The sequence below is a fragment of the Geospiza fortis genome, unplaced genomic scaffold (genome assembly GCF_000277835.1).
Source record: "Geospiza fortis unplaced genomic scaffold, GeoFor_1.0 scaffold97, whole genome shotgun sequence".
Taxonomy (NCBI): domain Eukaryota; kingdom Metazoa; phylum Chordata; class Aves; order Passeriformes; family Thraupidae; genus Geospiza; species Geospiza fortis.
Genome location: NW_005054343.1, coordinates 3,695,606 through 3,720,506, shown reverse-complemented (window position 1 = coordinate 3,720,506; position 24,901 = coordinate 3,695,606). Strand labels below are relative to the sequence as shown.

The following is a 24,901-nucleotide window of genomic DNA, read 5'->3' as shown; positions in this document are numbered from 1 at the left end:
GGATGCATCGTGTTCGGGAGAGGTAGGAGACGTGGTCTTCGTGCAGCTTCTGGAAGGCTGGGGTGGAGATGGGCTTTGCAGTGTGATGGGCTGCTGGCTCCCCATGGCACTGGCACTGGCAGGGAGGCTGGTGGGCACCTGGGATGGTTTTTCTTTGGATGCTTCTCAGAGCCAGCCCAGCCTCACCAGCTCCAGCCTCACCAGCTCCAGCTGCCCTCCCAATGTGGCTGATGCTGTGCACCCACCTGGGCACTCACCTGGGCACTGGGACCTGAGGGTGGCCTGGGTCACAGCACTCTCTGGTGACACTGCTGCAGCCTCAGCTCTGCAGGCCTGACTGTGGCTGGCTCCAGAGCCACATGTGGGTGCCATGCCACCATACATGGGAGCCCCTGATGCTTCTTGTCCCCTACGGGACCTGCTTTGGGCTGGGGAAGAAATCCCACAAGAGGCTCACTCTCTGAGGGAGAGGTTAACTTTGTGGGAGGACCTCATATCTGCAAGGACCCCCAAGACTCTGTCCCAGTGCTTTTCCTCCTAAACCTGTCCTGACCTTGCTCTAAAATCAGCAGCAAACAGGAAAGGAGCCTGGGAGGGAGGTGTTCGTGGTGAGGGGCAGCTGATCCCAGCCTGGACAGAGCTGGCTGCTCCAGCCTTTGTCCAACCTGGAGGGGGGTTGCAGTCTTGGGTATTCCCAGGATCAGGGCTGAAGCCTGGTGACGTCTGTATCACAGAGTCTCCTGGTTGTTCAGGGCACTAAACAGGGAGTTGTGGGCCTGAGAGGTGCTGCTGGCTGCTGGGATTGGCATGGAGGGCAGGTGGTTCTGCCACACTCTGCTGTGGGAGCTGGACCCCCATGAAAAGCAGGACAGACATTCCCACATGGGAATTGCACCCCAGCGTCTTTGGAGAGCCCTTCGAGGGCTTCACCTGGCTGAAGTGAGCTCTTCCAAGGCTTTGGATACTCAGGATACAAAGTAGGGACTTTTAAGCAAGGAAACCCTTTTCCCAGTAGCTCCTGGGTCTTGGAGGATGCCCACAGGCATACCACGGGATTGCATGCTGTGGGAAGCCTACAGCAAAGCCACGGTGGTTTTATATATACATAAATATAACTATATATATTTATTATATTTATATATACTTATATTTAAACCCTAGCAATGCAGAAGCAAGCGGCAGTGGTGTGAGCATCAGCTGCCCACGGCTTTGTGCCTGCCCGCAGTGGAGCCGGCAGGGACGGGGGCCAGGGGTTGTGCATCTCCCGCCCAGCCTCGGGTGCAGCTCAGGGCCGGCGGGGCATTCCGCAGCGCGGGGTGTGCTGGCCCTGGGTGCCGGCGGGAGCGGGGGTCTCCAAGGGAAGCGATCAGAGAGGGGCTGGAGGGGGGGTTTGCAGTGTGTTCCCCTCCCTTCCACCCGCGCCTCAGTTTCCCTAGGGGGGCGGTGGGGAGGGAAGCATAGGGACCGAAGTGTGCTGTGCTCCGGGTGTAGCCGGTGCTGGTGGGGCCCCTTCCCTCCAGGGGGGTCAGGCATCCTCCCCGTGTCCTCCCATCCTCCGTCCCCTTGAGTCACGCCGGGGCTGCGGCGCTGGGCAGTGATGTCAGCCCGCGGGCAGGGGAAGCGGGGGAGGAGACTGCTGCCCGGGGGGGCCCTCCGGCCACGGCCCCCGCACTCGGGCGGACAGACGGCATGAGAGAACAACAACCGCCCGGGACGCTGAGCCCAGCCCGAGGGGGATGTGCTGCCGCAGCACGCCATGAATGGCAAACCGAAAGGTACCGAGCACCGGCAGCGCCGGGGCTCCCCAGCGAATGGCGACAATTTGGGGACCCCCAGCTGCTCGAGGCTCCCGGGGTGACGTGGCTGGGCTCAGGCGGGGTTTTTTGGGGCGAGGAGATTTCTTGAGGGGAAAGCTCTCCCTGACAGGGACACCAAGGACATACACACCCGCCACCTGCAAGGGACGCAGTTGTCACCGCGGGTTGTGCTGACGGGGTGTCAGGACAGGGTCTCCCTGCAGGATAGAACCCCCTGGCTGCCTGATCTTGCTGTTGCCTCCACTGAGATCCGCCGTGTCTCAAGGCAGGAGAGGGGCCACAGCTGCCAGGTACTCTAGGGTGAGGTACCCCTGATGCCAGGGCAGTGCCCGATGACATGGCAGCACAGTTTTCCTCGGCAAACTGTTTTTTCCCCATTCATGCCCCTGTGTCTGACGAGGACAAACAGAGCCCATCTCTATGTCTCCCTGGCATGGTGGCCCCTGGGGACCTGGGCAGAACAGAGGGCCTTGGGGTTGCTTTTATGCATGCGGACCAAGTTGTCTGGGCAGGATTTGTGGGGGCAGCTACTGGTACCCAGCAGAGCACTCTGGAGATAAGGATGTCAGGGGGAAGGTGGCATATGGGACCTCCACAAGGTTATGCCAGTCCCAGGAGGATCCTTCCAGAGGTTCCCAGCACTTCTGAGAGGGATCACAGCCCACTCAGGAGCAGAGTCTGGTGCCCGTGGCCAGGATGCAGCCCTGTCTCATGGGGTACAGAGATGAGCGGTGTCTGTGGGGATCCTGACTGGGTGGGTGCTTGGTTTGTGCCTTTGGTGGTGGGGGGACTCACTTCACCAGGACTGCTGTAGTCCTGGGCTGGTTTCCCAGGAACCATCCTAGAGAGCACACTGGGTTTGAGCTTTGCCAGCCCTTGGGAAACCCCCTGCCCCAGTGGTGGCCACTTCCCTGCGTTACAGTTTGGGTTTGCATCTCCTCCTGGCTGGAGACAGGGAGCCCGTGGGATGAGTGGCAGGGTCGGGGGCTGTGAGCCCCCCCGAGGAACTGGCTGTGAGTGTCCGCCTGTGCCGTGCCCTGCCCTTCCTCAGGGATACTCCGCGGGGTAAATAAGCACTTCCTCCAATTCTTCCCATTCGCAGCTCCTTCCCTTTCCTGCTGCCCTCCCACTTGGCCCAAGGAGCCGGCAGCCTCCCCTGGCCGCAGGGGCGGATATGAGCACCATGTCCCTACTGCCATGGGGCTGAGAGCACCCAGCACCCATCCACCCCAAACTGCCGAGAGCAGCCAGCACCCAAACAACCAAACCGCCATTCCCTGTTCCCATGGGGGCTGTGGGGCTGTGACCTTATGGCTGAGACTTTCTCCCCGGGTGAGTCACGGGAGCCCGGATGCCATTCACTGACTCATCTGACTCCCGAAAGCCCCCAGTCCCTCTCCTTGCCCAGCACGAGAAGGAACCGGGGGTGCCCTGCCTTCCTGGAAGAGAGGCAGAGCATGGAGAGGTCAGGGAAGAGGCGGCTCTCAGGCTCCTTGTGACCAAGGCATGATGGCTTCGGTCCCCGGATGCTCCCATTCTCTGTGCTGAGGGGAGATGAGGCGTGATGGGAGGGAAGAGCTGCTCCAGCCCACGCTGGGAGCCGGCCAAGGGCTGTCCCGGGGCCGGAAGGGGCCGGCGGGGGCCGGGGTACGTGCCTGGGTTGGGGCAGCGGGGCCGCAGCTGTGCAAACACGGACGCAGCGCTGCTCCCGGGGGAGCCGAGCCAGCGGGCTGCGTTCACAGGCTCCCGAGGTCACCCCCGCCGTGCGCCCAGGTGTCACCCAGAGGTGCTGGGGTGAAGTGTGGCAGGACCCCCCCACTTGCCCCAGACACCACGGGCAGGCTGGATGGTCCTGGGCCCATCGTGGCCTCTCCCACTGAGGGACAATGTGCCCTGCTGTGCCCTGGGGATCACCGCAGTGCCATCAGTGCAGGGACCACAGCCCACCTCCCTTGGGTGCCCTCGGTGGTGCTCCTTGGTCCTGGGTGTCTTCCCCGAGGTGAGGGGTGTTGGAGTCTGCTGGGTTGGCCACCCTGGGCATTGGTGGCCTTCAGTGAGTGACATCCCTGGAAGTGCTGGTCAGAGCACCCCCAGTTCCCAGGGCTGCAGGGCTGGGGACTCAGGGGGAGCCAGTTTGGGGCGTCTCCAACCAGGGCAGTGTTGATAAACCCGCCGGAGCGACCTGAGGCTGGTGTCTGAGTGTCGGAAACAGAAACCAGCTGGGACCAACCCCGCCGGTCGGACTGCCCCCTCCGCTGCTCAGACCAGCATTCTTGGGATCCCAATCATCTCCAGAGCACCGGGCGTCGAGAGAGGAGCCGGCAGCCGGGCTGGAGAGCCCCGGGGTGGGCTCCAGCACCCCGTGCTGTGCTGCTTGTTCAGCTGCTCGCTGCCCTTCTGGCCGCTGCCCACGGGCAGTGCTGGCCAAGGACGGACAGAGGGACACACTCCCAGGATTGCATTTCCTGCGCTGGGAGATCTGGAGGCAGTCTGTGGCACGGAAAAGGTGAAAACCTTGGTCGGGAGGCAGGTTTGTTAGCACTGAGCCCTAACTAAGGGCAGGGGGCGGTGGGGCTTGCTGGGACTGAATCTTTGGGGCAGGACCTTTTCTGCTCAGGAGCGAGAAAGGATGTGCTTGGGGCTTTAGCCCATGGCAGGGACATGAGTGTGCTGGTGCTCTGATGGTGCCAGCCTCATGGTAAGCCTGGCACAGGGCTCACCAGCCTGGGCGAGATACGGTGCCCAGTGGTCCCTTCCAAGCGTGCCCCAGGCTCTGCTCCCTGCGGGGGCTGGCTGTGCTGCTGGTACCAGGTACCTCTTATCTCGGTAATGTCAGGAATGCACTATGCTGGGGATTTTTCCTTCTCTGTGAGCCAAGCCCAAGAGTGCCAGGAACAGAGACCCCACATTCTGCCTGCCCTGCCTCATGCAGGGAGTGCTGCCCTTCGGCACCCAGCTGGCTGCCGCTGCTGGGCTGGAGCATCCTTGGGGCTCCTGCAGCATCACTCCTGCTGAGCAGGGGTATGGTGTCCCCCTCCCCTGAGGGGGCTTGGGGTCCTGGCACAGGATCTTGGTTGCAGGGTGCCAGGTCTGGGGATGCAGGGTGCTGTGGTGCATCATGGTGGATGTTTAGGGGAGAGCTGGGTCCAGGGCTGGAGCACAGGGATGTGGTCCTGTCAGCAGCCACTGCTCCCTGTGCCTGTGAGAGAGCCTCCAGTGCTTTGGAACAGGACCCAGCACGGCACAAGTGTCTGCTGGAGCCTCTGAGGTGCCTGAGGAGGTGGCTGCAGATTGCTCTGAGTTGTGCTGGGGCATCAGTTCCCTCCAGCACACCCAGCATCCTTCTCCCCCTCCTGCATCCTCCTCCCCTTGATGCTCTCAGCATCTATCTCTCTGACAACCTCAGCATCCTTCCCCAGTGTGGGCTTCTCCCTGGGAAACCCTCCTTAGAGGTCCCTCTGTGCTCCAAAGTGGCAATGAGGGCTGGAGCAAGATGGGTTGGCAGGACTGTCCTCACCCTGAACTGTGACCTGCCCCACACATGAGAGCCTTGTCTTGTGGGTGGTGGGTGCTCTCCCTATGGCTGAGCCACTGCAGCACGGGTGCCACAGGCCCTCCTCGCTCAGTGGGGAGCAGATTAAAGAGCCCTGCAGAGGGTAATCTGCCCAGGCCTGCAGGTCAGCCGGGCTGCCAGGGATTACAGCTCTTGGTAATGAGCTTAATTGGGACAGTGTTGTCCTGGAAAATGGAGGGACTGGCACCCAGATAACGCTGTGTCCGTGGGACCCGCCGAGTGGCTCCGTGGTGTGGGCTGGGACACGAGTCCCAAGGGGGAACCAGATGGACCTGCTGCCTCCTGGCTCCACTGGGATAGAGGTGAGTGGTGGTGGTGGTTAGCTTTGACTGCAAATGGCTCCGGCACATCCTGGGTGCTGCAAATCCCTGGCCCCAGCCTGGCGTGCAGGGTGGCGAGGGACACAGTGCTGGGGGGATGCCTGCCTGTGGCTGAGTGAGTGTGAGCCGTGTGGGACCAGGCTGAGCTGGGCTCCTGGCCGTGGGGAAGGAGTGGGGATGGGATGGGCATGGGATGGGGTGGGGGTGGAAGCCCCAGCAGTGCCTGTGTCGCTGGGCTGTTCACTGTCAGCCATGCTGGAGACAGGAGGAGAGGCAAAGTGAGCTCCTTAGGATGGAGGGAGGTGGCTCTGGCTCAGTCCGTCAGCCAGGGAAGCTGTGCATCCCTGGGGTCCTGCCTGGCTGTCCTCGTGGTGTGTGGCTGCTGGGCACCGTGTGGGCTCATCCCCAGCAATGCCACAGCTCTGCTCAGGGCTGGCTGGAGCAGAGGGACTGACCTGCCATCAGTGGTGGCCAGAATGAAGTGGAGCATCCTGCATCCTGCTCCTCCATGGCTGCCCTGTGGGCTGGGCTCCTTCCTGTGCACAGCTGGCACTGCTGGGGGTGGCAGGGCCAGGAGCCCTGTTCTCCCCTGCTCTTGCCTTGTCTTTTGGGCTGCCCTCCCCAAGGCCCAGCCCTGGCCAGGGCTACAGGGATGGTTCCTGTGATGCAGAGTGGCAGCCAGGTGCCAGCCCTGAGACTCAGAAAACTGCTCTATCCCTGACTGGCATCAACTGCACTGGCTGTGGTGGGGACAGGCAGTTCATGGCAGTGGTTTCAAGGTTCCTGACACTGTCACTGCCACGAGCAGAGGACAGGGTGCAGCAGCCTTGGGGCTGGACACGTGTGGCCTGCACAGACTTTCCAGGGTCTGGCAGGGGATGGCTTGGCCTTTTCTTCCCCCACGCAGAGCTCCTGGCAAAGCTGGGAACTTCCCAAAGTGCTTTGTTGTCCTTGGGTTTCCCTTCTGGTTGCTGGAGTGAGCGGAAGCAAGTGAGGAGTCAGCAAAAGGCTGGACAGCCAAGTCCAGCCCTGTGCTTTTCTGCCCCTGCAGCAGGGTGGCACAGGTGACAACGGACATAGGAGAAGGTGGGGTTCAGGAGGAGGTGTCTGGGCTTGGGCACTGTGTAGAGTTTGCTGTGGGAAAGGCCATGGTAGGCACCAGGCATCAGCCCCTTTCTGTAACTCCCATAGGGCCAACCTGGGACACGTCTGTCTGGGTGCACCCACTGAGAGCTCCCAGTGCCCAGAGCCCCACTTCACCAAGGGCAGTATCTCTGGGGACAGCATGGGATCTATGTCCCAGTGCCACCAGGAGTGTTCTTGGACTGAGAGAGGGGCAAGTCTCCCAACCCATGGTCTGTGGGTGCTGTTCTCAGTGCTGGTGGCAGTCCCACTTGCATGTGTATCCTCACCCTGCTGCTGGTGACCCTGATGTGTCATTGTCCCCAGGGCGGCCCTCCAGGTCACACTCAACGATGTCACTGTCTGTGCGCCCGCAGCGCCGAGTCCTCGTCACCAAGATCAATAGGAGCCAGTCCTTCGCCGGAGTGAACTCATCGGCCGACCGGCCCTTCAGGTAGGAGATGGCTGCTCATGCTGCCTGCCACGGGCAATGGGGCTCTGTGGTGGGACCTGCTGTGCGTCCTGAGGCTCTTTTCCATCCAGCTGTCCCAGCATCTCCCTCAGGGATCTTTTTGGTAGCCAGGGGCTGTTGCACAGGGGGGTGCAGGAAACACTGAGGCCATGTAGGAGACAGAGCCCATCATCCCAACCTTCTGCCTGGCCGTGCTCCAGCTGGGGTGAGGACCCTGCAGCCCTGTGGCTGCTGCCACGAGAGCATGAGAGAGAGGGCAGGTGTAGCTCTCCTCATTCTTCAACCACCTCCTAAGACCTTCCCTGTGACCACCTCATAATGTTTAATGGGTGCGGTAGAGCTGGAGTGGCTTTGAAGTGTCTTGATGGCCTTGACATCCTGCGGCAGCCAGTTTCGGGGTTGAGAGCTGGTGTGAATCAGGGTTTCCTCAGGGTCACCTCAAACCCATTGTTGAAAGGTTTTACCAGCTGCCCTCCAGCTGCAGTGTGAGGAGCAGCTGTTTCCTGCTCCATCCTCTCCATCCACTGGTGATGTTATGGTCCCTTCATACCCTTCCTCCTCCTATCTGCTGAGCGTCCCCACCTGCTGCACTTCCCCACCAGCCCTCTCTGCACCATCCCTAACTCCTGGCTACCGTGTTGCAGGTAGTTCTTGGGTAGCAGGCAGAGCCTCCCTGTGCTCTGACCTCCTGCCCTTCTCAACTCTGTCCCCAAGTCCTGTGCAGCCTCTGGGCCAAGTGACACTTTCCAGGTCACCAGCACATCGCTGGTGATTTGTGGGTGCTAGAGGGGGCCTCTTAGAGAAGAGTGAGGACTTTTAGATACCTGCGACCAAATGGTTGCCGGGGAGATGCTTGTGGTAGATGCCTCCAGGGACCTTGGAGGATGGGAAGGAGAAGGAACGGTGGAAATTAGGTGCTTACCCATCTCTTGGGAAGAAGCCAAGACATTAATTTCCCCACCCATGATTCAGGGAAGTGTTTTGGTCACTTCTGTGAAGAGCAGCACAGGATGGGAGGTACAGGCTGGGAAATGAGGAGCCCATGGAGTCTCCTGGGCACTGGTGGCGCGACGATGCTTGGGAAGGAGGAAGGGAAGAGCCGGTCTGAGTGATGCATTGCTGGGCTGGGGAGTGACTCCATTGCACAAGGCAGGAAGGGTGGTGTGCAGTCCCAGTGCTGGGTCGGCATCTCGCGGGTCGGCTGGGGGAGGCAGCTCCATCCAGCAGGTTTGGTGACATCTGGAGAGGCACAGCATCAGTGAGCATGTCCCTGCCCCCTGTGGCTGTGCTGGGTGATGAGGTGACAGGGCTGCTGGTCCCCAGGATGCTCCCATGCTGGACTGGGATCCTTGCCTTACCCTGGAAGCACAGGGTGGCATATTTCACCCTCCCAGAGAGAGCACTGCTATGCCCCTGGCAACCTGGGTACTGGGATGGAGCCAAGCATGCCCCTTTAGAGGGGATCCAGGGCTGTAGATGTCCCCACGGACCCTCCAGGAATTCAGTTTGATTCCAGGTGGTGCCATCTTCCTTTGCCTTGTCTCCCCCCAGCTGGCACCAGGGACCTGGTGGACCTGGCCCAGTGGACCTGGCCTCCATGCCAGAGATTGCCCTTTTCTAGAGACAGGTGCCTGGCTGGCTGGAGCACCCAGAAGGACCCTGGTGCTGTGTGCTGATCCCAGCCTCTCTCCCCAGGAATCTCTCACCTTTCACCCCCACTGTCTCCCGCAAGACTGGCTCCAGGGTCAGTAGGATGTTCTCAATGTCCCACAAATCCCCACCACCCAAGGTGCCTCAGCCCAACCGCCTGGACGAGGTGTACGAAGCTCTCAAGAAGGGCCTGACGTAAGTGCTGGGTGGGTGGAGGCTGAGAGCTCCTGAGGGGCATGGAGACAGCTTGTGACATGGCTTGGGGTTGGCAGCTCTCTGCTCCCACCAGGCAGGGACATGCCAGGTCTCTTGGGCATGTTGCCTTGGTGTCCCAGATTGTGTGGGGTCCCACATCCCATGTAGAGGCATATATGGGTTGCCACACCTGTGTGCTGGAACAGGGAGTGGGGATGTGCTGCCACGTGTGCTGGGTTGGTGTGGGCTGTGGGGAGCAGGAGCTCTGGACACAGCATCCCAACCTGACCCCCATGGTGTGGTTGCCCCCAGAGCCTACCTGGAGGTGCACCAGCTGGAACTGGAGAAGCTCAGCACACAGATCCGTGAGTCCAAGAGGAATTCACGCCTGGTGAGTGCTGCTTGGGAAGAGCCTTTTGGGCAGTGGTGCTTTGGGTAAACAGCCAGGCTTGTGGGCACAGCTGGGACAACTCGTGGTCCATCTGTGCCTGGGGCAGAGCCCGTTTCTGTGGGGCTGTAGGGGCCAGCCCAGGCTCTGGTGCTGGGTGGGGCTCCCATCCCTCTGTCATGCACTCTCCAGCCCTGGCTGGGTGCTGCATGTCCCACTGCCGTGCTATGGGTGGTGGGTGCCATGTGCTGGGTCTTCTTTGGGTGGGCAGAGCTGGCTTTGTGCTACATCTTATCCCTCTCATCTTTCCTCCAGGGCTTTCTCTACGATCTGGATAAGGTAAGTGGGATCAGTGTCTCATCCCCCTTGTATTCCCCTTCCTTGTGCCTGGGATGTGCTACTGCCAGCCCCGCTCTGCTAGCACTGCCCTGCTGCCTTGTCCCCTGGGAAGGAGAGGGTCTGGGGCTCTGCCAGCAGGGTGGCCCAGGTGGGCAGGGGATGAAGCAGAGATGATCTTGTAACTCCTTTCAGGCAAACTGAAGTGTTTTTTAGTGAGTGCAGGGCATGGGTTAGCTCACAGGCTGGGAAAAAAGCAGCCTGGAGCCTGGCTTGGCTCCTGGAGGACCTTCTGGTGCATGGGTCTGGAGGAGGCTGCAGCACATGGGTGCTTCCCACTGGCTGCCACCCTGCAGCTCCTGGGCAGGACCCCAGCCTCAGTGCAGGGCTTGCAGAGGCCACATTGTGACCTGTGGCTCATCCACGGAGAGGCTGCACTGCTGCTCACACCATTTCCTCTGCTTTTCCAGCAAGTGAAGTCAATTGAGCGCTTCCTGCGTCGCCTGGAGTTTCATGCCAGCAAGGTGAGAGCTGGGGCAATGCTGGGGTGGCCGTGCTGTCCCCAGCCCTGTGCCTGTCACTGCAGCTCGGGCCTGTCCTTGCAGATAGATGAGCTGTATGAGGCTTACTGCATCCAGCGGCGGCTCCGTGATGGAGCCCACAACATGGTCAAGGCTTACAGCACCGGCTCGCCAGGCAGCCGGGAGGCACGCGAGAGCCTGGCCGAGGCCAGCAAGGGTTACAAGGAGTACACAGAGGTGAGGCAGCTGGCTGGCTGGGCTGACAGGGTGCTGAGTCCATGGGTGGCTGCTCATAGGTCTTGTCCATCTGTCTGTCTGTTCCCAGAACATGTGTTTGTTGGAGAATGAGCTGGAGAGCCAGCTGGGCGAGTTCCACATCCGGATGAAAGGTACCATGTCCTGCTCCATCCCTGTCCTGCTGCCTGCCTGCCTGCCTGCTGCCTGCTGACGCCCCTCTGCCTTCTCTTGCAGGATTGGCAGGCTTTGCCCGGCTTTGTGCTGGTGACCAGTATGAGGTTGGTGGGACCATATGGGTTGGGTTCTGCTCTTCCTCTGCCCTGTTGTCCTTGGGGTGTCTGAGGGGTGTAGGTGGGTGCTGGCGTGGAGGGCGTGTTGCAGGGTGGTGGTGGTGGGTGGCATGAGTCCATGGCCATGCCTAGAGACATACAGAGAGCACCCTGGGGTCATGTCTCCCCCATACCCATACCTCTGCATCCCCAGATCTTCATGAAGTATGGACGGCAGCGGTGGAAGCTGCGAGGGCGCATCGAGGTGAACAGCAAGCAGGTGTGGGACAGCGAGGAAATGGTTTTCTTGCCCCTCGTCACTGAGTTCCTCTCCATCAAGGTATAGTGCATAAAAGGACAGGGATGGGGTGGGACTGCTATCCCTCTGCATCATAGAGTCACTGAGGTCAGAAAAGATCTCTGTGATCATCAAGTCCAACTGTTAACCTAGAACTGGCAATCCCACCATTAAACTGTGTCCCCAAGTGCCACATCCACATATTTTTTGAACATTTTCGGGGATGGTGATTCTACCACTTCCCAGGGCTTCCAGCACCTCACCTAAACATTACCCTCACTGGCCCATGGTTTCATTTCCTCCTCTCCTTCCTCTCCTCCTTCTCCAGGTGACGGAGCTAAAGAGCCTGGCCAACCACGTTGTGGTGGGCAATGTGTCCTGTGAGACCAAGGACCTCTTTGCAGCTCTGCCCCAGGTAGTGGCTGTGGATATCAACGACCTGGGCACCCTCAAACTCAGCCTGGAGGTGACCTGGAAGTGAGTACCTCAGCAGGCATTGTTGGTGGCAGATGGCAGTGCAGGGGATGCCCAGCAAGAGATAACCCACCCCAGTCTGTCTCCCATCCCAAAACCAAGCTGTAATTATAGAAAACCAGAGCTGGTCTGGAGGGGGTCCTGGTGTCTTGAGACATACCCCTCACCTCCCTGCTGTCCTCCCCAGCCCCTTCGACAAGGATGACCAGCCCTCAGCAGCCAGCACTGTCAACAAGGCTTCCACAGTGAACAAGAGGTTCTCCACCTACAACCAGAGTCCGCCTGACACGCCGTCCCTGCGGGAACAGGCATTCTATGTAAGTGTGCACCAGGCAGGGCTGCTCAGGAGACATGGCCAGTGGAGGGGTCCACACAGGGATGTGCCTAGGCAACGTCTGAGAGGGTGGCACAGCTCAGGGATGGGTAGCCAGCTCCTTCCTCTCCAGCCATCCCACCAGGACTCCCCAGTACCGGCACCTGCTCCTCCCTCCCACGTTCACAGCTCCTCTTCTCTCTGCCCAAGAGCCCGGAGCGGGCAGCTGACAAGCGTGGTTGGTCCTTGCTGGACATCTTTCGGGAGACACTCTTCGAGAAGCTGTCTCAGAGCTGCTCCTGCGGCGATGTCTCCTCGGCCGAGCTCGGGAGATGGCCGCAGCAGGGCCGCGTAAGTGCGGGGCTGGAGCAGGCCAGTAGCTTAGCCCAGCGCTGTGGCCATCCCGCTGTAGCTGTAGCCGGTCCTTGCCTCCTACTCACTGTCCCTGATTCTGCCAGGCTGGATCTGGCTGGTCCTGCAGAGCTGGTCCCCAAGCTAGGGGAGCCTGGGTTCACCCCTGTGCAAGAGCTGGGCTCTAGTGAGTAGACAGCTTCTCCGTGTCCCCGTGCTGGTGGCATTGGTGTGGTACTGGTGATGGTGCTGGTGAAATGGTAATGGTGTGACGGTGCTGCTGTGGTGCTGGTGTGATGCTGTCATGGTGCTGGTGTGACTAATGTGGAATTGGCTTGGCATCGGTTCAGTGATGGTGAACCACAAAATTGGTGGTGGCCAGTGGTGTCCCCACCAGCTGGTGCTGGAGCTGTTGTTGTACTTGCAGCCACAGTGGTTGGTGTCCTTGGCTCCACGTGTTGCATCCCACTGTGCTGAGGGAATGCCGGCACCCCAAGGCTCCAGGACATATGGGGCTGTTCTTGGGGAGCTGGATTGCCTGCTGGCATTGTGTGGGATCCAGAGCTGGAAGCTGCCAGGTGTTTGCTGACCATCCTGCTGTGTCAGCAGAGCCATGGCAGCCTCAGTGCCCTCCAGCTCTGATCAATCCTGCCCCTGCTTGACACGCAAACGGCTGGAGGACATGGGGCAGCAGGAGCAGGGTCTCAGCTGACAGCATTCTCCCCCTCTCCAGAATATGCTGCGGCGCCAAGAGGAGCTGGAGAACGGCACAGCCTGGTCCATCTCCTCGGAGTCCTCAGATGACTCCTCCAGCCCCCAGCTGTCCAGCAGTGCCCGCCATGCCACACACAAGCCCATCGTGCAGCCTGAGGTGCAGGCCTCTGCCCCTGCCATCGAGATCTCCTTCTCCCAGCAACCAGAGGAGGCTGATGCCGTGCTTGGGGCTAGTGGCAGCAGTGTCCCCTCTGCCGGGACCCAGACGGAGGAGCAGAGCAGCCGTAAGAAGGACACGGTGGCCAACGGGCATGTGCCCTACTCCCGGACTCTGAGCCACATCAGCGAGGCCAGCGTGGATGCCACAATGGAGGTCAAGACTGTGGAGAACCCTTGGGAGCCTGCACCCAGCACAGAGGACACAGGGATGGGCAAGCAAGATGCACACCCTCTGCCTGGTGCTGCAGTGGCAGCTGCTGTGGCAGGGCAGGACAGGGCCACTGAGGCCAAGCCTCGTGCCTCCGTGGCATGGGCCACCTCCTGCGAGGAGGAGGCTGGCAGTGCAGAGCCAGTGCAGAGCCAGGCGCCAGCACAGAGTGACTATGGCACCGGGATCCCCACAGCACTGGCACAAGCCTCTGCAGAAGAGAGGCCCATCCCAACCCCACCACTGCCCACCAGCCTCCCTGAGGTGCCACGGGGGAAGATGGTGGATTCAGGTCTGGAGGAGGCAATTGGCCTCCTGGGCTCAGCTCTGGATGACTATCGGGGACAGTTCCCGGAGCTGCAGCCCCTCGAACGGGAGCTCAAACGTCTGGAGGAGATGCTGCTGGTGAGGGGCCCCCAGGGGTGTCATGGGGTGAGGGTGACAGGGTCATCCTGGCTGGCAGTGCCTGGGGATGATGGGGACAGGGCCAGCCATGGTGGCAGTGCTCAGAGGCAATGGAGACAATACCATCCCTGCTGGCAGTGCCCCTGGGTGGTGGGGATGGGGCCATCCGTGATGGCATAGCCCGGTAATGCGGGTGGCAGGGCTGTCTTGGCTGGTGAGCCAGGATCCAACTCCACCATGCCTTCCTCCACAGCAGAAGCAAGGTGTCTTCCTCAGCCGGGCCTCCAGCATCAGCCTGACAGTGGAGCATGCACTGGAGAGCTTCAGCTTCCTCAACACCTCTGACATGGAGGACTCAGAAGGCTCTGAGGAGGAGCCTCTCCAAGATGAGAGGTGCACAGTGGGGCTTATGGCATGGGGCACAGGGCAGGAGATGGCATTGGAGCAGTTGGAATGGGGGATGTTTAAGGGTGCCCAAGCATATTTAGATCTGTTCATCACAGCTTAGGGAAGGTCTAGGTCAAGAACCAGCATCTAGGTTAAGAACCTGTACCTGGTTCCTTCTGGTGGCATAATGTCACCCTGCAGCTCTCCATGAGATGTGGGCTGGAGGCAGTCCTTGGGCCCCTGGGACTTGTCCTCTGCCCTGTGGGTGGGGAAGGGCCAGGTCCAGGTGTCCTGTGCTGATCCACTGCCTTGATCTGTCCCTGGCTTGCAGGAGGGCTGGCAGACCCCTGCGCAGCACCAGAGCCCCCAGCGCTGGCGAGATGGGGGCAGATGACACCGGAATGTGCAGTGGTTCTGAGGCCAGCACTGACCCCATGAGCACCGGCAATGAGTTCCTGGATAAGGCTCTGGTGCTTCACCTCAACAACTGCAACCGCCTGCTGCTGGTGAGGACCAGGGAGCAGGGGACACCCTGGGGCAGGCTGTATGTATCCCCTTGAATGGGGTCTTGCTGCAGCCTGGAGGCTGTGATGTGGGCAGTGAGCTCTGTCCCTGAAGTCCCCGGTTTGGCTGTGCCTTGCAGAAGCTGGGCACCTTTGGTCCCCTGCGGTGCCAGGAGATGTATGCCCTGGACAGGCTGCTGCGGGAGTCCCAGGTGCTGGAGATCGTGTGCCAGCTGACAGAGGAGCGCGCAGGAGCAGCCACCTCGGCCGCTGATGGTAAAAAAACACAGCTGAGGGGACCCTCTGTGCCATCCTGGAGGCTGTGTGAAGTCTGTGTCCCCTTGTTGGCATGGCTGGGCAGCAATGGACCATGCCAGACAGAGGGCAGGAGTCACCTGCCTGCTGCCATGGCCTCAGGGAGGTCTGACAGTGCCTGTCCCCACAGTGGTGCAGTTCTCAACACGGAAGGAGGGAGTGCTGCCCCTTTGGGACCTCTGTGTGGATGTGCCCAATGTCTACACCTGCCCTGTGGAGCGGTTCCTGCAGGTGCTCAGTGCCCAGTATGCAGCTCCCATCAGTGAGCAGCACTCTGGTTTGGCTGATATTGGTGAGTGGGTGCCCAGGGGTGTTTGGGGAGTTGCCAGCCTCACTCAGTGACCATGAGTGGGAGGATATGGGTGCCAGGAGCTCCACAGAGGAGTGACCATGGCTGCTGCACATTGTGATCCTGATTCTTTCCCACAGTGTGTGTGAAACTGGTGGAGGACGTGATGAACCGGCGGCTGCCCCGGCGGCCCGGCAGTGCCCAGAGTGAGCAGGTCACCATCTTCCAGTACTGGAGCCACTTTGAGTCACTCGGTGCCCTGGTGCTTGACACCTACATGATGGAGCTGGCAGAGGAAGGTGGGTGTCCTCCCACCCTCCTTAGGTCCTGGGATGGGGTGCCAGAGTATCACCATAGTGATTGATCACCCTGCAGAAGTGCCATGACCATTCTGGGGCATCACCAAGAGGCTCAGCCATCCTTGGGGTGGGCAAGTCAGTCTGATCTAGAGTGCAGCCCAGTCCCATGCTGCCTTTTGATATCCTTGCTGTAGGTCCCCCAGTGTCTTGGGGAGCAATTCCATGCATTGGCACCTTGTGTGGGGCCCACTCTGCCCAGTATGGATCTGAGGTGCCCGAGGATGGGTGGCAGGGGTGTGGGGGCAGTGCTGTGTGAGTCCCCACACCTTGGATGGCTTCCTGCAGCCCTGCTGGCACAGAACCTCAACTCGGACGACCAGGACGTGGTGCTGCGTGCCCTGAAGCGCATGCCCGAGGGCCGCCTGAAGAAGGAGGGACTGAAGGCGCTGAGCCTGCTCCTCGTGGAGGGCAACAGCAAAGTGGTGAGCGCCGTGTCAGCCCAGCTCCGCAGCCTGGCAGAAAACCCCCGCTTCCGCCAACGGGTACGTGCTGGGCAAGCCAGGGATGACGTGGGCTGGTGCCACAGCCCCCGGGGTGCTGCCCCTGCTCTGCTACAGATGGCGGCACTGACTCCCCCATCTCCCCCAGGCCCTCGTGTGTTTCCTGGAGCAGCTGGAGGATGAGGAGGTGCAAACACGTGTGGCAGGGTGTGCGGCGCTGGGCTGCTTGAAGGTGAGGGATATGAGGAGGAGGCAGCAGGGCTGCATGTTCCAGGGGAAGAGGAAACACAATGAGGAGGAAAAGAAAGAGGATGAGGGGCTTTTCTGCACCATGGGGCTGCAGCGCCCTCTGCTACCCTCCCCATCTGGCTGTGTTCCTGCTCCAGCCTTGACAGCCAAAACTCATTTCCTTGTCCCTTCTTCTGCAGGCCAAGGAGAGCATCGAGCAGCTGGTTTACCTGTGCCAAACCGACAAAGAGCCTGTGCGGGAGGCAGCCAAGCAGAGCCTGATGCTGTGTGGTGAGTGTCTTGCTGCTTCTCTGCTTGCTCCCCACCCACAGCATCCCAAGTGGCATCTCCTGGTGCCAGCAGTGCCCACAGGAGATGGGGCTCCATGGCTACCCCACGCACTCTGGTTCATTATGCCCCAAGCTCTGCCAGGCAAGAACAAGCTGGCAGCAAGGGCCAGGCATCCTGCAGCCACAGCACTAAGCCTGGTTGTTATTTATTATTTGCTAGATGGCCCTGAGAGAACCATCTGAGTGTGTTTCTAGGCCTCCAGATCGTGGCAGCTGCTGCACAGGTTGGGACACGTGAGCTGTCCTCGTATCCCTTGTCCCTGCTCCGGCTGCTTTGCTCACGAATGTCTCTGTCTTAGAGCCTGTCAGCTGTGTCACGTTTTGGAGTCTGTGTGTCTTGGTTGTTGATAGTGCACATCCCACTGGCACCCTGACACATGTAGATGCCTTGTGTCCTATGTCCCAGCAGATTGTCCATGTCACCATCTCTTGCTGGGGATGGCCGCTGCAGGCAGATTTGCAGGCAGAGCTCAGAGTGAGCCTGTAGCATGGATGTGTGCATCCCTGTGTGTGCCTGGGGGTTCTTGGGGAGCCCTTGTGACCCCCATGCCAGTGCATGCAGATGTGCACAGCTGTTGGAGCCACCAGAGGTGGCACAGCCCTGAGCACTGGTACCTTGGCCCCAAGTGAGGGTCTCCACAAGCCAACTGTCCTGCAGCTGAAACCCAGGTTAACCCTGTCCTGCATGGGCAGCTGAGAACGGGATTTGCAACTTCTGAATCGGGAGCTCTGGGGACTTTTTGATCCAGATCCCAGCTGGGACCTGCCCAGGGGTGTGCTAGAGAGAACGAGAGAGATTTCCATGCTGTGGCCATAGCACGCAGGCTCAGCTCTACCAGATTTTAGGCATGTTTCCCTGGAAAGACCAGGGTAGGTGGCCAAGGACTGGAAGGGGACAGAACTTCTGCAGTTTTTATCACTGACCGTGGCATGTACTTGCAGGGGAAGACGGTAAATCAGCTCACCGGCGACTGGAGGAGACCCTGGATAGCCTCCCGCGGATCTTTGCACCAGCCAGCATGGCCAGTACAGCTTTCTGAGACCCACGCACACCCGCCTGCCACCCCTGAGGGCAAAGGCACTGCTGGGCCACCCGGGCTTGCACGGACTGGGGACCCGGCAGCTCCGCTCCCGGCAGCACACCACAGTATTACCCCGCCCGCCCGCCGGCAGCTCGCCATGGCCGCACACTGCCTTACGGAGCACCGCTTCCCTGTCCCCGGCCACCGGCCCCACAGGTGCCACCTCCACACCACTGGGCAGGGGGCTCGCTACACATCCCACCCTCTGATCGCTATTTAAAGTACCCAGGGAGTCCACTCTTCCTGCCCCCCTCGTCCGCTACAGCTGCCAGGACTGGGGTGGCGGGAGAGGTACCGGATTGCTCTGCCTCCTCTTGCCTTCCTCTTGCTCGAGGGCACGCGCCCTGTCCCAGAAGGACCTGCACTTTGGAAACCTTGCTGTTTCTTTCCAGGAGCTGCCAGGGCCATGGGGACTGCTGCCCTCTGCCACCTGGAGTCCCCAGGACTTAAATAAAATGAAATATAAGATATTAATATATTCTGCTGGCGTTTCTTCTTTCCAGCTCCACGTGCTCCTGTCCCTCCCTGGCTTGTGGCTGTAGGGAGTGTAGTGAGATGTGGCCTCAGCCCAGAGCCTTTCCTGGCCTGTTGGAAAGTGCTGTGGAGGGCAGGGGCAGGAGGAACGATAGAGGGATGGACAGACGGATGGACAGAAGCTGCCACCTTTTTTTTTTGTTTGTTTTGTTTTATTTTATTTTTTATTTACAGATTTTTGCAGAAAAACAAAAGCAAAAAATTCTTTTCTATATTGTCTCTATAAATCTATATATAATGTAATTACAGAGAATGACTAATTTTGATTTTAAAGCAGAAATAAAAACCTTTAAAGAGTGTTGGTGTCGCTGTAAGGGTGTTTCTTTGGTCCCAGTGCCCTGGGGCAGGGCAAGTTGAGTGTCAGCATAGCTGCCTGGAGGGGATGGTAACAGGGGATGTCATGGGAAATAATTGTGATTTCTGGCCCTGCAACGCAGCCAAATGTTGCCAAAATTTCGCTGCTGGGCATGGGATGCATCACCCAAGGTAGTAGGAGGTGGCCACACAGGATGGGGACCACCAAAACCAGGGCTGCCCTGGGAATGGAAACAGCAGTGTGTGTGTGTGTGTGTGTGTGTGTGTGTGTGTGTGTGTAAATCCACACGTTCCCCATCTCCATCTGCTGTTGGTTATCTAGGCCCTGACTCCAGTTTGGACCAGTAAGGACCCATGTCCATCACTGGAAGCAGATTCCAGCAGCTGTGGTGGCCAGGCCATGTTCCCAAATGTTCCCACACCGGATGGGTGTGACAGGGAATGCTAAACCACCCTGTGAGCTGCTCTGCCTAACTGGCTGTGCCTTGTCCCAGGATATCCGCTGTCCCCACCTCACTGTGTGAGGGACACACCACTGGGCTGGGAGGGAAGCTGCTCTCTGTGTCCCCCCTTGCTGCTTGTCCCTCACCACATTCCCTGAGGCTGGAGGTTTTTTGGAAGTTTTTGTGCCCCTCCTGTGCAGCTTCTCAGCACCAACGAGCTGCTGGATTTTCTGAAGCTTGCTGGGAAGGAAGCACTGCTTCCTCTGGCTCTCCCAGGAACTCTGCCCTCTTGGTGGCTGTGACAGCATGCTGCAGCAGCATGGTGGGGGCCACCTCCCTGACACTGACAAGACTGGTTCTCACTGCTTTTATTAAATTTCCTGAGTTCAGTGGCCTTGCAGCATGTGGCTGGTGACACGGAGCCTTCTGCCCTACCAAGGAGGAGGTGGCATCAGGCTACAAAGTGCACGGCACAGTGCTGGGTCTTGTGCCACCTCCCAATTGGTCTGGGCAGAAAGGGGGATCCTGGATATTTCTGCCTGCATCATGAAGTAGGGCTGCTGGGGCCCTTGCTCCTATACCCTGCATGGTGTCACTGTGGGGCTGGGGGCCCCCAGAACTGCTCCCCTCTCCCTGTTACATGTCTCTGTGGTTTCACTGGTGATTTTTTTAAGCTTGTATAATTTGCCTTCCTCTTCTCAAACCCTGCCCATCACCTTCTGCTGGTTTAAATCCCTAAACACCCACCATGATGGTGCACCTGGGCAAGAATAACTCCATGCACCAGTACCTGATGGGGGCCAACCTGCTGGGAAGCAGCTCTGCAGAGAAGGACCAGGACCAGGGAGTCTCGGTGGACAAGAAGCTGTCCCTCAGCCAGCAGTGTGCCCTGGGAACCAAGAAGGCCACTGGTATACTGGGATGCATTAGGAAGAGCATTGGCAGCAGGGCAAGATCCTGCCCCTCCATATCTGAGGCCATATCTGGAATGCTGTGTCCAGTTCTAGGCTCCTCAGTACAAGAGAAACATGGAGTTCTTGGAGCAGATCCAACAGAGGGATACAAAGATGTTTAAGGAATTGGAACATCTCTCTTACAAGGAAAGACTGAGGGAGCTGGAGCTGTTCAGCCTCGAGAAGTTACAACTGAGAGGGGATCTCATCAATGTCTGTCAGTATCTGCAGGGAGGGCACCAGAGGATGGATCAGGCTCTGCTCAGTGATGCCCAGCAACAGGACAAGAGGCAATGGGCAGAAACTAATGCATGGGAAGTTCCACATGAAAATGAGGAAGAACATCTTCACTGTGTGGGTGACCACACAGAGGAACAGGTAGCCCAGAGAGGGTGTGGAGTCTCCCTCACTGGAGGTATTAAAAAAACATCTGGACACGATTCTGTCCAATGCCCTCTAGGATGACCCCTTGAGCAGAGAGGTTGGACCAGATGACCCACAGTGGTTCCTTCCAGCCTTACTATTCTGTGATTCTTTATTCCCCAACTAGGCATGGACAAGAACCCCTTCCCAAGCCTTCATTTTTCCAGCTCTCATGACAGCTGCTCCAATCCTTTAATCATCTTAGTGGCCCGTATGATCCTGGGAGTAGTTCAGAGCAGCAAAGATGCCCCCCAAAGCAGCAGAGACAGGGTGTCCCCTGAGACAGGGACATCCCCTCAGTCCTGCCAGCCACCTGTGCCAGATCAGGGGCACTGCCATCACCAGTGGAGCAGGGGATTTACAGGCCAAGCAAGGCCCATCCATCGGTGCTTCCCAGGGTTTCTAAGTACATCCCAAGAGGTTACAGCCTTCACTTGCTCCTTCCTCACTGTAGCAGAGCTTTTAGGGGCTGGCTCAGGCAGAATGTAGCATATTGTGGTGCTTGTGGTCCCATCTGGGACACCCCCTCAGCATGACCACTTCTGGATGCAGTTTTATCTGCAGATGGGATTGCAGGGAGGGCTAACCAGGGTACACTGCTGCATCACTCACCCCTTAGCCTTCTTCCACATGCTTTGGGGGGCTGGACAAGCTCCAGGAGGGAAACACAGTGCTTTTCCCAAAGTACTGCATCACACTGTCAGCTTGAGCAGCAAGAGATGAGGGGTGTAGGTCCCAGCTGGCACAAGCAACTGTAGACAAGAGCACCTGAGAGGTGCAAAGTGGCCCAGCCCTCTCACACGTTTAATTTGATTTGGTTTCTTTTCCCCTTGCAATAACTGCTGAAAAAAACTCAGCCCAGTGCCCCAGTGGCCAAAGCCATAAATTTAATTCACTCACCTACCTGGGTGTTCTCCTTGCCCTGCCAAAACCTTGTCCCCTCCCTGCAGCACAATTCCACTTTCCAAGATAAGCTACACCTTGACTGAAGAGATCGGAGCAGGAAAGCAGACTTCTGTCATTCTGTCAGGGTAGGCAGGGAGCTGCAGGCCAGGACAAAATTACTCTGCTCCTGGAATTGCAAGGAATAATCCCATTATTTACATGGCTGTAAGAACATGTGGGAAAAAAACCCCTCAGATTAACTTAAGAATCTATTGCCCAGCCCCTTGCTGTGAATGGGTCTGTGCTGGCATGGCCAAAGACCTCTGCCCTATGGACACCACCAGGTCACCTGGAATTGCAGGACTGCCATTTCCACAGGACTAAACTTCACACAAAATGTTTTGATTTTCGGACCCCTCAGCTACACGGGTGAACTCCCTGGGAGCCACTTTCACAGCACCCAGGGACAGACACAGCAGTGCAGAGCACGTTTTGCGGCAGCATTTGTTATTTCAAAGGAGACAGTGTGCCAGTACCGCGTTTGTCAGCCAAATCTGTGTCAGCACTTAAAACATCCCCCTCCCGTATGGACGTGCTTGTGCTCAGCAGCTACTTGCTTTTCTTGCAGGAGCTGCAGCCCGTGGGAGGGTGTCTGTGTCACAGTTACATTATCCATGTGCTCTGGCTTGGAGAAGATGTTCCTTTTCCCTGCTTACTGCTGGTTTTGCTTTTTTTTTTTCCTTTTAATTGGAAGGGTGCATACAATTTCTGGAGCACTCTGCAGTGTCCCTTTTTACCTGCCAGTCTTGGGAAAGTGTCCTGACGAGCCCCTGAAGACCATCAGCACAATGTTCCCTTCTCTTGCACAGCATCTGGGCTGGTGCAGCTGCCTGGGTGTGACACCAAGAGCAGCCACCAGCCAGAATGACCCCAAGGGGACACTGCCACTTTGTGGCACTACAAGCTCCAATCAGCCCTTGTGTTAGAAATCACTTAAATCTTGATGCAAAGTCATTTTTGGAGGTTGCAGTTTATGACTCTCCAGTCTGAGCAATCTTAAAGTTGGACCTCCCACCTTTTCCCAGGCTTGTGGGAAATCATGTTTCCAAGGCACTCACTGGGGCACTTAGAGATGATTGGAAGAGCTAAGCAGCCTGAGCTGAACCACGGCAAAGCAGCAGCCTCCTCGTGAGCACTGACGTGTTCCTTGCAGGGCTGTCAGGCACATCTGTATGGGCTTGTTCTCCAAAGACCACTCCTGGGGCAACAGCTGGGGCCTTGTTTCACAGAAAGACCAAATGGTGCTCTAGGCAGCCTTCAAAACTTAATTTAATGCTCTCAAGCTCGACTACTGCCTTCCTTAGAGCTGACTTAGAGTGGTGACTCCTGAGGGATTGTGAAGGTGATGGAAGCTCAGAGCTGGAATGAGGAGGGTGAGCCCACCCGGGGCCTCAGCAAGGCGGTCGGGAGCTCCTTGGCTTCAGTTCTTTCCATTGTGCTCATGGGCAAGGTGTCTCCGGGAGAGGCCTGGCTCAGGCAACTTTTCTAGAAGGAGCATCTGCCTCTGGGTGTCTCATTTGGACAGGCTCAGAGACCGATACTCAGGAGCAGTCACAGTTAGGACTGAAGCTGGGGATTTGAATTCCCTGCAAATCAGCTCAAAAGCGCCTCCAAGTGAGGAAACCCAGGATCAGTAGGGCAGACCCCCAGCACTCGCTGGTGGATGGCCCGGGACGCTCCTGGCAGGAAAAGTCCACGAATAGGTGCTTGCCAGGACAAAAACCTTCTGCTTCCTAAGCAGCGACATTCCTACTAGAAAGATGCGACCGTTTGCCACGGAATGGCTCAAACAGAAGGCAGAGGGATCATTAGCAACCATTTACACCCTGCCCTGGGTGAGTAGTTAAAGCAGGGTAAGAGACAGTTTTACACACAGCCACTGCTCCTCTCCATTTTGATTCGTGCCTGAGCTAAATTTTGAGCTTAAAGCTGGATTCATGGCTACAGACGAAAGATATGCCGTTCTCCCAAAAATTGCAGCGTGAGAATTGATGGCTTGACAGCTTAGAATGTACGTGATTTTTTAAAAACTCACACCACAGAAATGTTCTGAACAGATTCTTCGTGCTGTGCTAACTTAATTTCCTTCTACACCAGCTCATCCAGTGGCTAAACGGAAGGCCATGGATGTGGGGATTTTTTTTATTTTAGCAAAGCTTTTGATTGTCCAACATTGGACTCAAAAATCTTTGTGAGGTTCCTTCAAATTCAGGATATTGTTTCAATTATTCAAATTTCTCACGCAGTGAAGACCACGGAGTTCACAGTTGTGGGCTACACCACCTCTCATAATTAATGGCCATTTTGTGGATATTGTTTTGATCATTCAAATTTCTCGTGCAACAAAGACCCAGGAGCTCATGGTTGTGGGCTACACCATCACTTCTCATAATTAAGGGCCACTTTTTACCATTGCTTTGTAGATAATTTATTTCTCCTTCAGCCAAAGCTGCACCCACACAGCTCATCCTCTCTGGCCCCCCGGTAAGCTGCCAATGCCTCACTGAAACAGGCTAATGGACTTATCTTGCTGTCATGATCCTGAGAAGGAAACTTGTTCTGGGTTGTCAACAACCTCCAAAGGGGTACTGGTACTCGGAACACAGCCCACGGCGCTCTGCTGCTTTGCAAGGACTTGAGAGAGCTTAGGCTTAGGCAGGAGAAACCCGTAAAGCCGGGTCAGGGCCTGATCTCACTCTCAGCCCAACTGCCCTGGCAGAGGGACCCTCCTCTCCACAGCACAGCTCAGCAAGTCACCACCATTATTCATACCAGCATGTAAGGGACAGTTTACACATGCTAATGTATGCTAATGTTTTTCTGATGGGTTTGTCACTTGTTAAGCAGGTTGTGGTAACGCCTGGGCTGTTGAACAGCTTTTATCCCAACGTGCAGTGATATCTCAAGAGGCACAAATTGGAGGAAAGATTTTGAACATGGATTTCAATTCTCACAGCCTTAAAACTCCCACCACAGCTTTGTGTTGGGGTTTCTTTACATTTAGATTTCTCTCTGAATTCCTGGCCTTATTGTCCTCTAGCGACTGATGGAGTAAGAGGAACAAAAAAATGCAGCTTCCTTCCAATGTGTCTGATTTTTGAACTATTAATATTTTAACCCATTACTCTTGCTCCATTTCACATGGATTTATGGTAAGAAAATACCAAGAGGATGCAGCATGAGCTCATAGAATTCTCCTCTCCTCAGCTTGCCTGTCAATCAGCTCTGGGGCTGCTACAACACTGCTGGAGATGAGAAATATGTTAAACCCAGAAGATTCAGCAACTCAGGAAACTGCAGCAAATAAAGACAGGCAAGCCCTGACTATCCTCACATAAATTCATGCATCTCACCAAGGGTGCCATGGCTCTTTTCACCTTTTGGGGATAAGCTGTGGACAGAAAACACCATGGTGTCTAACTTCTGATGGAAATCAACCTTGCTGACTTTCC

General features: G+C 57.6%; 1 protein-coding gene across 3 annotated transcripts in view; it reads left to right on the top strand.

The window, feature by feature from the left end:
- RIPOR1 (RHO family interacting cell polarization regulator 1) overlaps nt 1-18,669 on the top strand; it is a 29,588-nt gene extending 10,919 nt beyond the window's left edge. Inside the window, exons 1-23 of one of the 3 annotated variants that reach the window (XM_031058451.1) lie at nt 1,679-1,775; nt 7,161-7,287; nt 9,001-9,150; nt 9,463-9,541; nt 9,854-9,877; nt 10,345-10,398; nt 10,480-10,632; nt 10,721-10,784; nt 10,867-10,910; nt 11,116-11,241; nt 11,528-11,676; nt 11,861-11,990; nt 13,071-13,883; nt 14,137-14,276; nt 14,602-14,776; nt 14,914-15,049; nt 15,219-15,380; nt 15,518-15,676; nt 16,022-16,218; nt 16,325-16,408; nt 16,605-16,695; nt 16,915-16,978; nt 17,697-18,669. In XM_031058451.1, the coding sequence (XP_030914311.1) occupies nt 1,757-1,775; nt 7,161-7,287; nt 9,001-9,150; nt 9,463-9,541; nt 9,854-9,877; nt 10,345-10,398; nt 10,480-10,632; nt 10,721-10,784; nt 10,867-10,910; nt 11,116-11,241; nt 11,528-11,676; nt 11,861-11,990; nt 13,071-13,883; nt 14,137-14,276; nt 14,602-14,776; nt 14,914-15,049; nt 15,219-15,380; nt 15,518-15,676; nt 16,022-16,218; nt 16,325-16,408; nt 16,605-16,695; nt 16,915-16,937 (3,099 nt within the window). In that variant the 5' untranslated portion in view covers nt 1,679-1,756 and the 3' untranslated portion in view covers nt 16,938-16,978; nt 17,697-18,669. Of the gene's footprint in view, nt 1-1,678; nt 1,776-7,160; nt 7,288-9,000; nt 9,151-9,462; nt 9,542-9,853; nt 9,878-10,344; nt 10,399-10,479; nt 10,633-10,720; nt 10,785-10,866; nt 10,911-11,115; nt 11,242-11,527; nt 11,677-11,860; nt 11,991-13,070; nt 13,884-14,136; nt 14,277-14,601; nt 14,777-14,913; nt 15,050-15,218; nt 15,381-15,517; nt 15,677-16,021; nt 16,219-16,324; nt 16,409-16,604; nt 16,696-16,914; nt 16,979-17,696 lie in introns of those variants that run through there. The other 2 variants (XM_031058449.1, XM_031058450.1) reach the window with 2 other exon arrangements.
- The last annotated feature ends 6,232 nt before the right edge of the window (nt 18,670-24,901 follow it).